This window comes from Perca flavescens, chromosome 10 (assembly GCF_004354835.1).
Source record: "Perca flavescens isolate YP-PL-M2 chromosome 10, PFLA_1.0, whole genome shotgun sequence".
Taxonomy (NCBI): domain Eukaryota; kingdom Metazoa; phylum Chordata; class Actinopteri; order Perciformes; family Percidae; genus Perca; species Perca flavescens.
This window is the reverse complement of record NC_041340.1, coordinates 7353874-7368364: the sequence shown is the minus strand read 5'-3', so window position 1 is coordinate 7368364 and position 14491 is coordinate 7353874. Positions and strand designations below refer to the sequence as shown.

The 14491-nt window shown below is 40.4% G+C and overlaps 1 protein-coding gene across 3 annotated transcripts in view; it reads right to left on the bottom strand.

Annotated features, from left to right (window-relative positions):
- Window positions 1–3961: 3961 nt before the first annotated feature.
- Window positions 3962–14491, bottom strand: part of ankrd50 (ankyrin repeat domain 50) — a 41307-nt gene continuing 30777 nt past the window's right edge. For all 3 annotated transcript variants that reach the window (XM_028589069.1, XM_028589071.1, XM_028589070.1), the window contains 2 exons: window positions 6001–9545; window positions 3962–5691 (listed from right to left, as the gene is read on the bottom strand). In XM_028589069.1, the coding sequence (XP_028444870.1) occupies window positions 6004–9545 (3542 nt within the window). In that variant the 3' untranslated portion in view covers window positions 3962–5691; window positions 6001–6003. The remainder of the gene's footprint in view (window positions 5692–6000; window positions 9546–14491) is intronic.

Below are 14491 nucleotides of genomic sequence, written 5' to 3'. Positions count from 1 at the left end.
CTATGACTTTTGTATGACATACTATGCTATGACTTTTAATGATATACTATCCTATGACTTTTTGTCATTTTATGACTTTGTATGACATTCATTTAGTAGAACTTTTTCGTGACATACTATACAATGACTTTTTATGACATACTATAGTATGACTTTGTTATGACATACTATACTATAACTTTTTATGACTTTTTAATGGCATACTATGACTTTTTATGACTTTTCTTGACATACTAGACTATGACTTTTTATGACTTTTCATGACATTTTTGACATACTATACTATGACTTTTTCTGACATTTTCTTGACATACTATACTATGCCTTTATGACATTTGTATGACATACTATACTATGACTTTTATGTGACATACACTATGACCATTTATGACATACTTTACTAGGACGTTTTTATGACTTTTTTGACATACTATATTTTAACTTTTTATGACTTTTATTGCAATACTATACTATGACATTTATGACTTTTTTATGACATACTAAACTATGACTTTTTATGATATACTAGGATTTTAGACATTTTTATGACTTTCTGTACTATGAGTTTTATATGACATTTTGTTGACATACTATATTATGACTTTCTTGACAGTTTAAAACATACTATACTATGACTTTTATATGACATACTATACTATGACTTTTTAGGACATACTATTCTATAACTTTTTAATACTTTTTTATGACACACGATACTATGACTTTTTATGACTTTTTGATGACATACTATACTATGACTTTTTAATGACATACATGCATTTTTTATAACATACTACTACACCTTTAATTATTTTTTATGACATACTATAGTATGACTTTTCATGACATACTATACTATGACTTTTTTGACATTTTTGACATATTATACTATGACTAATGTGACATACTATACTATGACTTTTTATGACATTTTCTCGACATACTATACTGACTTTTTATGACATAGTAAACTATGACTCTTTATGACTTTTTAATGACATATTATACTATGCAGTTTTATTACTTCTTATGACATACTATACAATGACTTTTTCTGACATACTATACTATGACTTTTTATGACATTTTAATACAGACTTTCTATTTCTATTCTATTTCTATCACATACTATATTATGACTTTTTAATGACATAATATACTATAACATTTTAAGGACATACTATACTATGCCTTTTCTTTGATATTTTTATGACATACTATACTATGGCTTTGTAATGACATACTATACTATGACTTTTATGACTTTTTATGACATACTACTAGACTATGATTTTTATAACAACATTTTCTTTTTTATAACTTTTCTATCTTATAACTTTATTAAGAAATTAAACACAGATTTTTCTTGTTCATACCATAGTCTCATGTCTGACGATGCATTGGAAAATGCACCTTTTTTTGTCAGTTTTGCCCACAACGCTGCATTTTTTCACCAACTGAAAATTTTATTTCTTGAAAATCTCAGATATGATGAGCTATACTGAAAAACATGTGATCACAGAGAGAGTTGGAAGCAAGGGCAGGCACACAGCCCTGCCAAACTGCCAAGATAGCTTGTCAATGTTTGCATTCTTTTGAATGTCCTCCTTCTAAGGCGAGCTGGGAAAATTTTTTCCACACAAAGACACAACAATCAACAGCAGTTTTTTTTTATTTGATAATTACCTTGAGCCTGTTTAGAGCCATATGTATGCATGTTTTCAATACAACCAAACGACAAAGCAGCTGGTTTCACTCAGTAGTTCCTGCTAGTTACAGAGCTAAAAAGTGCTAATCAGAGAAATCTTTAGCTAAAGTGTTTTTTTGGAATGAAAACCTGCACGCACATGGCTATTGATGGCACATAGATGAAGGCCATTGGGTTTAAAGTTGTGTCTGGAACGAGTCGGCCACAACTGTCGCCATGTTGTGTATATTGCGTGGGAGCTTGTTAGCGCTGTATCCAAAACAAGGGCATGGGTGGAGAATAAACAGATGTGGCTATTGGCAGATGGTTCAGGAGGAGATCCTCCAAGCATGGTCAGAACATATTACATGACATCAGCACCACATGGTTTAATCATTAACACCCACCCTCCCAAAACATACAGAAAAGGCTGTGCTGAAAGTCCAAAAATCAAAATTTAACTTTAGGAAATGTTTACACTTGGCATATTTTTTGAAGCTACCAGCGTCTGTTTTACATTATAATCCTATAAGCATGTTTTCAAAAAAGTCCTGAGCGCTTTTTTAAATGCCACCGTCAATGTTTTTTTTTTTTCTGCAGCTAAGAGAATCTTTTCGAAGTTGAAAAAAGTTGAACTTTTCTGAAAAACAATTGCCCTATGTAATCGCTTTTTTGTCAGCTGACCAATGACAAGCCGAGTAGCGAGACCTGTTGTTTCAGGTCAACAAGAAAAAAATGGAGAAGGTCCCGAAAGACTTGTGCTACTGTCGGAGCACAGCGAGCTGTATGATATGACTTGCTTTGTTTTAGCTAACGTTAGTAGTAGTGCCTCTCCCTGTCTCTATTCATTTTCTAGATCACTCAACTGCTTTGTTTTATCTAGCACCGTTCCACATAGCACGCTTTTTCTTGTCAAAAAAGACACAATGTGTTTATTGCCTTACCTGCGCTGTTGCACATTTTTTCATGAGATGTTGGGTGAAGACAATGAAGCCTAATTAGTCAGCATAAGAACTTTGTCCAATCCTCACTCTTTGGGATAAAAGTTAAAATGCTGCTCATTCCATTAAATGCATTTGAAACACAACCAAGGTTTGTTTTTGAAATGCTATGCATCTATTTTGACTTTAAATTTTGTAATATATGAAATAAACGAAATAAATCCTTAAACCTACTCTGTATTTGATCTATCTTACAGCTCCTGTTTGACTGAGATAAACCCGGGGGAAGGGGGGGGCAGTGATAGCACTTGGCACACTTGTCTGTTCCACTTCAGCTTGATCCATGTGTTGTGATGCCTGCAGTGTCCTGGTTTGGACCTCCACCACCAAATGACCAACAGTGACGTAGGTAGTAACAGTAGCCTGTGGTTTTGCAGCCCCAATACAGAGAAAAGCACTACTGTGGATAAAAAAGGGCCTTTAGATTCAAACAAACAAGATTTATCTGACATAGGAATGGATGGAGAAAATAATTAGTCACTGCATAATTGTCGCTTTCTAGTTGCCATTCCCCTATCTGTTTTTTCCCCCTGTGTATATTATATCTGTATTAAAATGATGCAGACTTCTTCAAAGTCAATGGAGCATCAGTGCTAACACAAGGTTTTCTGTTCCAGACATAATCAATTAGTCTGCCTTGGATTGAGATACAGCTAAGATAACCAAACATGTAACCACTGAGTCAGTTGTGTTGTAGTAATGTATTGTCTATGGATGCATGGCTGTTTGTATATGGCTGCCAAGGTTATGGTTAGGGTATAGGTGATTGAGTGTGGGCGTCCGGGTGCTTGGGGTTTGTGTTGTTACAAAAAAAAAAATTAGGAATATTTTTATTATATTGCAGGGAACGCTATCTGCGTGGAATTTTGAAAAGTGCAACACATTGCAACCACTTAATCGGCATTGCCGTGACTCACCATAACTTTGCTCCGTCCACACCCCTGCGTGCTTACGCGCTCACATCTACCGAAATTTGGCAACATTTAACGTGAATCTGTGTTTGTTAGTACCGACGTAATAAGGCCGGTACCCAAAAAAGTACTGAATTCCTCATATTCATTTACCAGAGATTTACACCATATTTACCAAATATGACTGGTATTAAGATACCATTCATGTTTAAATTTAAATGTCATTAATTTACGTAACTACAATGCCTCAGACTGTCACAACGTTAATTTATTGCACTCATGTCGGTGTATTTTTATTTTTTTTTACCTCCAGTCCATATTGACAATGTAAATAAATTAGCAAACGTTTTTTTTTTCAGCAGTAAAGCAAATCTGTTTATTAAGCACTTTAATATACATCAGAAAATCCCACTTCATATAATCCAGGAATTCTTTTTAAATGACAGTTGAATGTACATGTTAAGCTATTTACAATCCAATCACTGACAGTCAAATCAAAGATGACAGACAAACACAGTCAAGACAAACAAGATAACTGCTTAATAAGACTATACAGTATGTTTTTTTCAACACTGTTTCAAGACCCGATCCTGCTTTGAATCCTTCTATTGACCCTTCATGGCATACGTTTGAACTACTGTAGAATTGAAGAGCTGAGAGCCTTCACTAGGGCTTATAAGTGTTTGTGCATGCAATAGGTTTCTACCCCCCGATCCCAGTTCTTGGCAAAAAATAGCTCACTGTTGACAATATGAAAAGCCTGCAAAAATACGACACAGACGGTAAACGCTAACACAGCTCCACACAGTTCATGAGAAACAGATGTTTCAGTTCCCTCAGCGTCACAGTCGAGCACCTCCTCCCCTCCGTCTCTCGCGGGGTTAAGTCCTGTTGAACTGATATTCAGCTTCTCACAGGGAGGAGGTGGGACAGCGTTATGTTGTTTCAACTTTGGCTTTACAACTCTGCATTTCAAACAATATGATTCACAGCTATGAGTTGTCTTAATGGCTGAACCCTTTTGTGCCATGCCCCCTGAAAAAATCCAGCAGGAATTAACTGGAAATTAACCATGTGGCAAGAAGGAAACAAAGCTTGGATTTTGTTTCTTGCAATGCAGTAAGTCTATACATGTAATTCTGCAGACAGTTGCATGTTTTTAAATCACTGCCTTTACTTGAAATCACTGCATTTAGCACCAAACTTTTGCTGACGGTACACAATGGGTTATTTAAATAGTTTTTATGCACACATAAAATAACACACAAGCAACTGAGAAATCCCATAGGGACAAAATTTACTTTTTTTTTTACATTTTCAATGAACCTCCCTCTTTCTTAGATATTTGTAACAATACACAAACGCACAAAACCAACAAAATTAGGAGACCAAAATAACTGCAGGCAACTTCTGAACACAGCACCATGGTAGAGCGTAATGCAACACAAAATGCAGCAAAAGTGGCTTTTTTTCCAAAAAATAAATATGCTCGTATATACCGGTGAAGTAAATTGCCATAACTATTAACATATTACACACAACATACTGTAGGTTAAGCACACTGATCCAAGGTTAACACAGATTGTTTGGGGTCTCTAGAAAGGCAGACTATCAATGCACCATTTATACCATGGCATCATTTACTGTTATGTCCTCTGGCCTTGTGACAATGTACTCAGTGGTACATTGCTGTCAGTGTGAAAAAGTAGACAGAACAAACATAATATAAAATAATAAAAAAGCATTGGTATGTTTCTCTCAAACAATTACTTTGATAAAACATGGATGGGATACAAAGTGAATAGAACAAATGCATGTCTGTCATTTTACTCTTAAAAGTGCATACACTGTTTATTAAATAGCATTACATTAAATTAAAATGATAGTTTGCATGAATACATGAAGAAGGCTGTAACAGATGTAGGCACATTGATGTATCAGTTCACATAAGCCTTAGGCAGCAATCAACAATAGTCCCTAGGTATTATTTTGTCTCCCACGGATGAGAAAAAGGAGTATTTTCTATGTAGATGAAAACCGTTGCTTTGGCACATTCCCTCGATGTCTGCATGACGAATGGCATTCATGACATCTGAAATGGTACAGGAATGATTTGGGTTAATGTTTTGTTTGGGAGGAAAAAAAGCTCTGCTTATCCATTTGAGGCATTCTTCATGCAAGGCTGATTAAATCCAACTAATGATGGTTGTGTTGAGTGCAATCCAGTATCAACTAAGTCAGTTTTAGCCTCATTATTAGCCACGCTACTGTAAATGAAGGGACCAGTCCAAGTCTTGCCTACGTGCCATTGCCCTGACCTTAATTTCAACTTTGAGACAAATGCTTTATGTATTTCAATAAAAGCACATACTGGAGGACTATTTTGAAAAGTATCTCTTACCAGCTATAATGGAGTCTCCTTTTTGTAGTTAAACCCAGGGTCTGATCCTTCAATCTGCAGTTTCAGGGCTTGTTTAAGGCTTAGTTCAGTTTCCCCTATGGGATAGTTCTCTAGAACATCCTGGTGGCCTCTGTTCTGTACAGTCCGAGGAACTGATACTCTACTCAGGAAAACCTGACTACCCTGTAGATGATAGTTGGGGTTTGTCATGATGCCATTCCTCTTCTTCTCAGAACAGCTCTGCTGCTGGATAAAGAATTGATCTTGGCTTTGCCCCCTTTCCTGCCGAATTGAACCACCAATCATGATCTTGCAATGTGGATCCTTCACTGAAATATTTGCTACCGATTTGTTGAGAGCAATCCTCTTGTCAAACTGGGTCATCTCGTACTCCAGAACCTGACCTTGGGTTGATCCACTGTTCTTGACTTTTTTCTTGTCTCCCAGTGCTCCTTTACCATTTGATGTCCCATTTCCGGTCTTACTTCCCTTTGTTGACTTGAAGCCAGATTTTAACTGAGACCAGTCAAAGTCACTGGATGGAGATGATGGCTGCTGACCAATGGACTTAGACGTAGAGGAAGGGGAAACAATAGACTGTCTGCTCCGGCTGCGAGGCAGTGAATGCTGTTGGATCTGTTCTGTGAATGTCAGTCCATGAAAACTGTCGATCGGCACAGTCTGGGCTGTGGCAGTGGATGATGTGGTTCTCAAGGAGGAGTTCTTTGAACTTTTGAGGGAATTATTTGAAAGGGAGGATTTCTGTCGGTCTACTGTGGAATCAGGAGATTCGGATGGTGAACTAAAAGCATGGACAGGTCCGTTGGGTAGACCACGTCCAGACGACTGCATATCTCCTGCTCCGGTGCTGCCAGAGCTACTTGATTTAATGGTGAGGGACTGCATTTTACCAGTCACAGCCAATGGTGTTTTCTCTTCCATGGTGTGTACTGGGGAGGGATTGCAGCCATTTAGAGTTGTGCCCCCATACTTTTCCAGAAGTTTAATGATCATTGAATGGCCACCTTTTGCTGCCACTCTCATTGCTGTGCGTCCAAACTGATCAGCGTGGTTGGGGTCGGCACCATTTTCAAGAAGTATTTGCACAACATCAATGTGACCCTCTTGCGCAGCTATGCCTAGTGCTGTTGCTCCCTGGTTACACGTATGATCCACATGTGTGCCGTTCTCTATCAAAAACTGCACCACTTTCGTGTGTCCTTGCCATGCAGCAGATTGGAGGGCAGATCGCTTCTCATTGTCACAGGCATTCACATCAGCATGATAGTTAATCAGCAGCCTCACCATTTCAACATGCCCTTGCCAGCAGGACACGTGGAGGGCCGTTCTGCCCTCAGTGTCACAAGCTTCCACATTTGCTCCATTTTCGAGGAAATACTCTGTCATGGCCAGCTGATTTTCAAGTGCCAATATGTAGAGTGTTGGGCGTCCGTCTGCATCTTTGTAATCTATGTCGGCACCGTGGCTCAGCAGCAGTTCAACAATGTCTCTGTGGCCTTCCAGTGCAGCCACCCTGAGAGCATTTCTCCCATCATATCCCCTCTCGTCAATGCATGACTTGTTTTCCAGAAGAATTTGCACACAGTCATAATGTCCCTCTTGTGCAGCTAATATCAGCGGTATTCTACCATCATTATCAACCTCTGTACAACGAGCACCTTGCTCAATAAGGGCATCGCACACTTGTCTGTGGCCCTCAAATGAAGCCATGTGTAGAGGGGTCCAGCCTGCATCATCCCTGTGATTCTCATCCAGACCCCTGTCCAGCAGAGTTCTGACCACCTCCACGTTACCCTGAGCAGATGCAATGCTCAGCACAGTCCTTCCCTCACTGTCAATGCTATCAACAGCAGCCCCCCAGAAAAGTAATGTGTTGACAACAGAGGCATGGCCCATAGATGCAGCAGCAAGAAGAGGAGTGCGACCATTGTTGTCTGTGTGATCCACATCAGCCCCACCTTCTAAAAGCAGATCAACTACATCAACATGTCCTTCATAGCCAGCCACAAGGAGAGGAGTCATGCAGTCTTTATCACAGTGGTCAACTTCTGCTCCCCTTTCAATTAGAAGGCTCACAACAGAAGCGTGGCCTTTACTTGCAGGAACACAGAGAGCAGCAACTGAGAGGGCGGTCCTTCCGTCCACATCTTCATGATTAACTTCGGCCCCGTGGTCCAAGAGGTGCTCAACGATCTCTCTGTGTCCCATGTATGCTGCGGCAATGAGAGCCGTTCTTCCTTCATTGTCCGCCTTGTTGACCTCAGCCCCATGCTGAAGAAGGTTCAACACTATGTCTTCATGACCTCCCCAAGCAGCAGCTCTCAAGGCAGTTCTACCATCAGCATCAGCACAGTCGACTTTGGCACCAGCATAAAGCAGAGCAGAAACTACTTCTGAATGTCCACCCCAAGCTGCTGAGCGCAGGGCTGTCCATCCATCATGATCTGTGTGGTTTATGTTGGCCTCACAACCAATTAAGCAGTTGACCACTTTAGTATGGCCCTGCCTTGCAGCAAGAGTAAGTGCCGTTTGTCCATGGTTGTCTTCTAGCTCCATGTTTGCCCGTCTAGATATGAGCAAGTTGACCACATCAAGGTTTCCACTGTATGCAGCGTTAGCCAGCAGAGTTCTCCCACTGGAGTCACACTGGTTCACAGATGCCCCGTTGTCAAGTAATGTTCGTATTGAGTCCTCTCTTTCCAGGGCCTGTTGTACAATACACGACGCATGGTCATCCTCATTGTTGACATGAGCTCCAGCTTTGACCAGAAGTTGCAGGACCTCCTGTTCTCTTGGTATGGAGGTGGTCAGAGAGTCTTTAGCAGGAGTTCCATTCCAAACCATCCAAAGTGCCAGATTAAATGGCTCAATCTGCAGATTGGAATTAACAAGGTGCAGTGCAAATTCCTGCACTTCGAGTGGTTTAAGATGCTTTGCCCGGCAAGTATAACTCATCGCCAACATCCTATGTCCCTCTGCTGCATTGCACAAGTACTTCTGGGTGCAATGCTTAACATCTAGTAGCCACTCTGCAAAACTGTAGTGAAAAAGGATTTTAGTACTCCCAAGGCCATCGACCAACAACTTGGAGAGAATGTCCATCTTTTTCTGAAACTCTTCCATAGTAAGTGTCATGTTTTTGGTCCAGACTGCATGGTACAGTTCCTTGACCGTAAGTGGCCTGCACGTTGCCAGGATTACATTAAGGATGGGCTGGACTTTGGCAAACTGTTTCCTGACAAAAAGTCTCTGGCAGAGCCACAGGTAGAGGCCGTTGAGGGTGCCAGGGATGTCACGGATTTCTCGAAGCATGATAAAGTTCTCCACCACGCCATCCAGCACACGCTCCAGGTAGAGGAAGCAGCCACTACTTTTGATGTGGAGTTGGTTGAGCATTTCGGCTGTCTCCTTGGTCAGGTGCTGCCTCAGGGCCTCCTCCTGGTCCAGCCTGTGGAGGATATACTGTTGCACATCCTTGACGATGTAGGCCTTGCGCAGATCATCAAGGCTGATTTTGCGGAATCCTGTAAGAAAAGAAATGGACATTAGAGGAGTCGGATGACAAAATGGATAATATAAAAAGACACTTCAAAACTTACTAGGCCAGTATATGAAGAATATGAAAGATGGAGTGCAAGTGGTTGTAGAAATCACCGTTGATGATAAGTAGTGTTACTTTCCCCACAGTGCTTCTTGAGTCTTTATCTTATGTCGACCTTGAGATCATACCCAGTATGTATCCACTGATCTTGTACCTTTGGATAATTAGGTTAAGCCAACCTTTAATTTCCTAAGGCATAGGATAATTAACAGTAAAGCTGTGTAGTTGAAGAGGAATTGAGTGCATAACCCCTCTGGCTGCTGGAAGCAGATACGATCAGCAGGAGTTCACGATCAGCAGGAGTTCACGATCAGTTTAGCCCTTAAATTACTAACGAAAACAAAATAATGGCAATTAGTGCACTACATTGTGTCTGATACAGAATCAATGTCAGCTGTAATCATTTTTTCCTTGGTGAGGGTGAAAACAGCAAGCATTTCAGTGGAAACATGACTAGATAATAACTAGCTTACATCATATTAAAATATACCTGTGCTGTTGTTTATGTATGTATGTATGTATGTATGGTAACACCCAAATGTACTCATCAGAAAAACAAGTAAAAAGGGAAAGCACCAGTCTTAGCAGAAGACCTTAAAATGTGCCATGGCATGAAAATTTCACTTTGAGGTTTTTTTTTTAACATTAATATACGTTCCCCCAGCCTGCCTATGGTCCCCCAGTGGCTAAAAATGGTGATAGGTGTAAAACGAGCCCTGGGTATCCTGCTCTGCCTTTGAGAAAATGAAAGCTCAGATGGGCCAATCTGGAATCTTCCCTTTATGATGTCATAAGGGGAAAGGTTACCTCCCCTTTCTCTGCTTTGCCCGCCCAGAGAATTTGGCCCACCCATGAGAGAGAGACATCATGGCTTGCAAACAAGTGAAGCATGGCAGTTGGTCAAGGCCACACCCCCACCCTCCACCTTGCCCCCTCTCTCCTCCTCAATAGCTTTTAAAGCTACAGACACAAAAATGGCACATCCTAAGGAAAACTCACCAAGACTGAATTTCGGGAAAGAGACTTCAGATACAGTATTAGGGGACCACTGAGGCCTATATAAAAGCATCCAAGAAGAAAATAAAATCATGACAAGAAAATAAAATCATGATACCCTGTTCTTTCAACACTAAAGTTGGGTTGATTGGTCACTTAATCCGTACATTGACTTAGAGGTTATTAGTGCTTAATCAGCAGGAGCAAATCTGTGGTCGGGGCTTAAGATGTACAAGAGTCAAATTGAGGAGAGCAAGGGAGACATCATTTCCATGCCTGTAGCACATCAGTGGTCTGTAAAACATCTCTCCAGTGCCTCACTTATTATCGTACTACACGCTCCCAGAACAGACCTTTAGAAATCCTTCTGAAAAAAAGAAATTATCACAGTGGGTCTTAATGAATGATCTTTAAATGGGAATTCCTCTCTGAGACGTGGAAAAATGGCTCCATAATGGCCTTGGCTAATGGGCATAAAGTGAACTTTCCTCCATGTTAAAACAATCTGTTCATGGTCTGTGTAAGTCAGCCAGAGGGCAAGAAGAGCATTTTTGCATACTTATATTTGCAGTTCCCATGGTTCTCAGGGGTTACTGGGACATGAAAAAAATGCCACCAGAGACTCCCTAAGTGTTATTGACATACTGTTTTTTAAAATGACTAACAGGCCTCCTACTATGGGAAAAGCAGTTGCATTTTCCTCCCTAAAAATGTGCACTTTGCCAGGCAGAACACAGAACAAGGACTCATTAACCTTTTCAAAAGTATGGTAATTAAAGGTTATTATTGCATCTCAATACTGACTGAACATTTCATGTACTGACAAGCAACTACTCTTAAGAGACTTTTTTGAAAATAATCTATGAAATTCAGCACCAGCACTTTTATCTTGAAACAGTAAACTATGATTGCTTTAATTATATAACACAACTTTTACCTGTACATAATATGCATCAGACTCACCAAACCTGGGGCAGTGCTCTGTTCATCTGACTGCTATTGTGTGGCTAGAAAAAGCTGTGAAATCCTACTCCACAAAGGGACCGGTGCTAACCACACCTGGAAGCCTAACAGACCTGATGAGTTTAACGACAGTTTCCATGCTGGTACTAACCGTTTGAACAACGGACCCTGGTAAACAGAAGGACCGATGGGTGTTTTTCTATCATCTGCTTCTGAGTTTGTTTAAGATAAGCACCACTCCACTAACTGGGCCTCAAAATAATCTTTTACGTTGTCCCTGAGGCCTTTGTTATATTTCAAACTGTGATAAACCAGATAAAATGAAGGCATTTACACCTTAGATACTGACTATGTTGAATTACATCCTGTGATACAAATTTGATTCTAATAAATCACACTCTTAGATTGAACTTTGTTATGGGCAAAAACTACATACCATACAACATTTGTTATTGAGTAAGTTTTAATTTTATTGTAATAGAGATCACATGGACAGTTGGGTTTAACACTACACACTAAACTGGAACAAAGTACAAAAATGTTTATTCTGAATATAGCTGTGGGGACAGCTGTGCAAATATTTTAAATTAATAAAGCTGCAAAGTATCATTCTCATTTAGCATTATACTACATGCATTACATTAAATATAATTGCTCAATCATTACAAAAACTCAATGACCCCAACCCACTTTCAGTCTGTCTTTGTTTTCAGTGACTGTGCACATTTTCCACCCTCCCTTCGCCTTCTTTTGTCTGGTTCCATGACCCCCTGTACCAGCTACCACTCCCCTCCTGGAGAAGTCATTGACAATACAAGAGACAGATGCACAGTAAACATTCATAGTAGCTATAAGTAAGTAAAACACTCAAGCACTTCTACCTTTGAGTACTAAAAACCATTAACCGTTTTGTGTATATTCAAAATCTTTGCTCCAAAAAGCTGAGTGATTCCTCATTTTGACAGGGCCATGGGAAGAACCGGAATGGGTCTATAGGAGTCTAGCAAAGGCTTCTTTCAGATTTGTATCAACAGATACAGAAACACCTGAAGGCATCACATGTTCCTAATGTGCATTTAGGTTTTCAGTGTACTCACTACTCCTCTGGCTCAGCCTATGAGGCAATCATCGGGGGATTTCTCACTCTTCCCCTCCTTATTTTCTCTAGCCTTTTGTTTCATGTCAGGTTCTTAAAGCTCTTTTTTTTTAGCTTAAAGGCCACACTAGCTGGTGTACATGCTTCCTTCCCCTGCCTTTCAGGCTAATGCACAATCACACGTGCCTCAGTCGACACAGGCACATACAGTATCAAATTTGCATTTACAATTCATATTTCAAATCAGACATCTTATGCCCGGTATGATCCCCTGCCTATGTGTGTCACTGATGGGTCCTCCTACTCCTTCTGGACCCAATCCCTCTTTGGACATTCTGGGGTTGCTCCAGTTGAGACAGGAAACCCACTGGCTGAGAGAGGGGAAGAGGCCATTAATGGGGAAAAACAGAAGTAAACTATTTTCTATTTTCCCCAGCTAGTTATTTCAGCAAAGTGTGACATTTAATATGTTGTCCTGATTTATATTCTTTGTTGATTTGTCTATTTACAGAGGGAAAAACATTGCATTTGCATTACAGCCCAATTCTGCAGATGTTCCTCTATCACAAATATTTTCTCAGGGGAACAAATGAAAAATGCTTCTGTGCTTTAGTTTATGATAAACAGTTTCTCCAACGTTCCACGGTCGGTGACACACCAATTATGAAGATATAGCGACTAGGAAAGCTAGAGAAGGGAGGAGGATACAGACATTTGACTGCAGCCACCATGACAAAAAACACTTGCCTGGATTAAAAAACAAACAAACAAAAAACCTCTATATGCAAGAAATAAAAGACTAAAACAAGCAAGAGCCTCCAGTCAGAACAAACCAAAAAAAGACCTCTTCTTTCAGTTGCTGCACATAGTGGAAGATGACCTACAATTTCCACTTTAGTCATCAGCAGACATCATTTCATAGGTCTTGGATGTCAACTGTGAAGTCATGGCATTATTACTACCCCACTCCTGCAGATAAAGCACTACAACAACCACAGGCGGAAAGTCATCCAAACTGCATTTGATGACTGTGGTGTAACAGGAACTACTATTAAGTACTACACAAGAATGCAAGAACTTTCATTGGCTACAAATGTCCAATTGCCTTCCAAAAACCATTTTCTCTCTTTCCAAAACCCAACAGTCATGAAGGTCTAGGTTTTGTGCCATTATATGTGCACTACACAAACTGTAGTGGAGTATTTTGTGTGTTCAGGCTATTTGTGTGTGTGTGTGTGTGTGTGTGTGTGTGTGTGTGTGTGTGTGTGTGTGTGTGTGAGAGAGAGAGAGGATGGTTCAGAGTCTGAACAAAAGCGACTGCTAAACAAGCAACAAATGACACATTCATCGGGGTGAGGGATGCAGCTCCCAAGTACAGGCCTCTGAGCCAGCTGCTGCTCGTTACAGAACTGGATACCAGCCACAGGAGACAGAGCCCTGCGTACAAAAGAGGGGCTGTTTGCCTACTAGATTAATTTTTCAGATGACAAACGAGGCAGCGTGTGTGCAAGCATGTTGAGAAATTAGAGGTCCAGGCTTATCAACCAGGATTTCAAAATGGCAGCGTCTCCGATTTGGTACGTTCATTGCTAGACACAATCTTAGGTCATCTGATCCATAAAGAAAACCGAAACCCAAGCCCCGCTGCCCTCTCCTCAGCCTCTCCAGTAAACCCGCGCTCGACAAACGTCTGTTCGACAGCTGCAGCGTTCTGGGCTCCAAAAAACATGAGAGCGCCAACCTCCTAAACACAAGTATGTGGATGAGAGTTGGCTCCAACGGTCTGCAAACAAAAGTCCTTTGACAAGAGTGCT